General features: G+C 62.9%; 1 protein-coding gene across 1 annotated transcript; it reads right to left on the bottom strand.

Annotated features, from left to right (window-relative positions):
• LOC127298012 (uncharacterized) lies at positions 1-1357 on the bottom strand. The gene has a single exon (XM_051328017.2). The coding sequence runs from the start codon at positions 1306-1308 to the stop codon at positions 1-3; it is 1308 nt and encodes a 435-aa protein (XP_051183977.1). The 5' UTR covers positions 1309-1357.
• Between the last annotated feature and the right edge of the window lie 208 nt (positions 1358-1565).

The raw sequence follows: 1565 nt of genomic DNA, 5'->3' as shown, positions 1-1565 counted from the left end.
TCAGCGGCATCTCCTTGGGCGCCGGTGATCGGCAGCAGGGCAAGCGTGCAAGGCCGGTGGCCATGGAAGCTCGTACGGGTACGCCGGTCCCGCGTTCTTGTTCCTCTCGTGCGTGCGCTCCGCCTCCTGCGTGTCGAGCTCGACGGAGAAAAGCCAGGTCTCCCCTCTCGGTGTCAGGAGGACGGACGTGTCGTTCGCCGCAACAATCACGGCTGGCTGCTGGAAGTCAGTCTCGTCGCGTCCCGGCAGCCCCGAGGCCGCCTCGAGCAGCCTCACAAGCTTCTCCTTCACCCACTCGTCGCTGCCCTGGAGACGCGCAAAGACCACGAGGTCTCTGTCGATCACGCGGACGACCCGCACCGCGCCGTCTTCGCCGCCGACGACCCAGAAGGTTGACCACTCGTGCGTCATCCCCACGACGTCGTCCGGGAACGCGACGAGCGAGAACTCCGCGGTGGTATCGTCCAGAGCGAGCACGACGCCGTCGCGCTCCATCGCCCAGTAGAAGGACCAGCGAGTGCGCCCAACGAAGTTGAGCACGCCAAACGCCGGGAGGGGGACGCTGGCCGCGCTCTGCCCCAGGCTCCAGCCGCCGTCGACGCCGGAAGAGAAGACGCACGCGCGGGGAGCGCCACGGACATAATTGACGTACTCGTAGACCGCGACGATCACGCGAAAGTTGGACATGCCGATGCAGCCACCCGTGTCATCGACGGAAGCGCCGTCGAGCAGGAACGCGCCGAAGCAGAGGTGGAGGCGCATCTCCGGCGGGTAGGCGATCCCCTGGTACCGCCGAGAGAGCGGCTCGCAGACGACGAGGTCGGGGAAGCGGAACCGCCAGGATCGGTTTCTTCTCGAACGGTAGAGGAGGAGGAGCCCCCCGCGGCTGTCGGCGAGCTCCCAGGACGAGGAGTCGACGAGTTCCGGGAGAAAATCGAGGGAGAAGTGGCGTCTGTCGATGGCACCGGCCGTGGAGGGGTTTGGCACGAAGACGTGGTTGTTTTCATCGGGCGTGAGCTTCTCGCGGTAGGGGTCGACGACGTGGTAGTGGCCGGGGACGTGAGCCGCGTGGAGGGAGCGGAACCGGGTCAGGAAAGCGGTGTCCGCGACGATGCGGCGCCAGCGCTTGCAGGTGAAGGCGGCGCGGAGGATGGTGAGGGAAGAATCCAAGCGGAGGAGGAGCAGCTCGAGGAGGTGATCGGGAATGTGGTGGACGCTCGTTGGCCCAGGCGGCAGTATGTCGCTCTTCCTCTTCGTCGACGCTGTCTTGAGCTTGTTGCTGCGCCGTCGTCGCCCGCGGCCCGCCATTGACACGCAGCTCCGGGAAAGCTTCTTGATTTATGGGAATGTAAATCCTCTGAAGACGTAGTATAGGTCTTATAGGCGATTCAGTGAGCATTCATTAATAACTATTTAAAATGGCTTCGCAACGCGATTTGGAGAGCATGTCCTTGCGTCCCACGGAACCTAAATCTGGGTCAAAGCTTGCACTGCGCCAGAGAATAGTAGAATATAGTTATGTGATTGAACGCGGTTTTACCGCAACAGGTTGAAGCAGCACGAAC

The sequence above is a fragment of the Lolium perenne genome, chromosome 5, assembly GCF_019359855.2.
Source record: "Lolium perenne isolate Kyuss_39 chromosome 5, Kyuss_2.0, whole genome shotgun sequence".
Taxonomy (NCBI): domain Eukaryota; kingdom Viridiplantae; phylum Streptophyta; class Magnoliopsida; order Poales; family Poaceae; genus Lolium; species Lolium perenne.
Note: the sequence above shows the minus strand (reverse complement) of the source record. Positions and strands in the feature narration are given on the sequence as shown.

Coding starts and splice junctions, on each gene's coding strand:
- LOC127298012 (XM_051328017.2), bottom strand. CDS start 1,308: ATGGCGGGCCGCGGGCGACGACGGCGCAGCAACAAGCTCAAGACAGCG.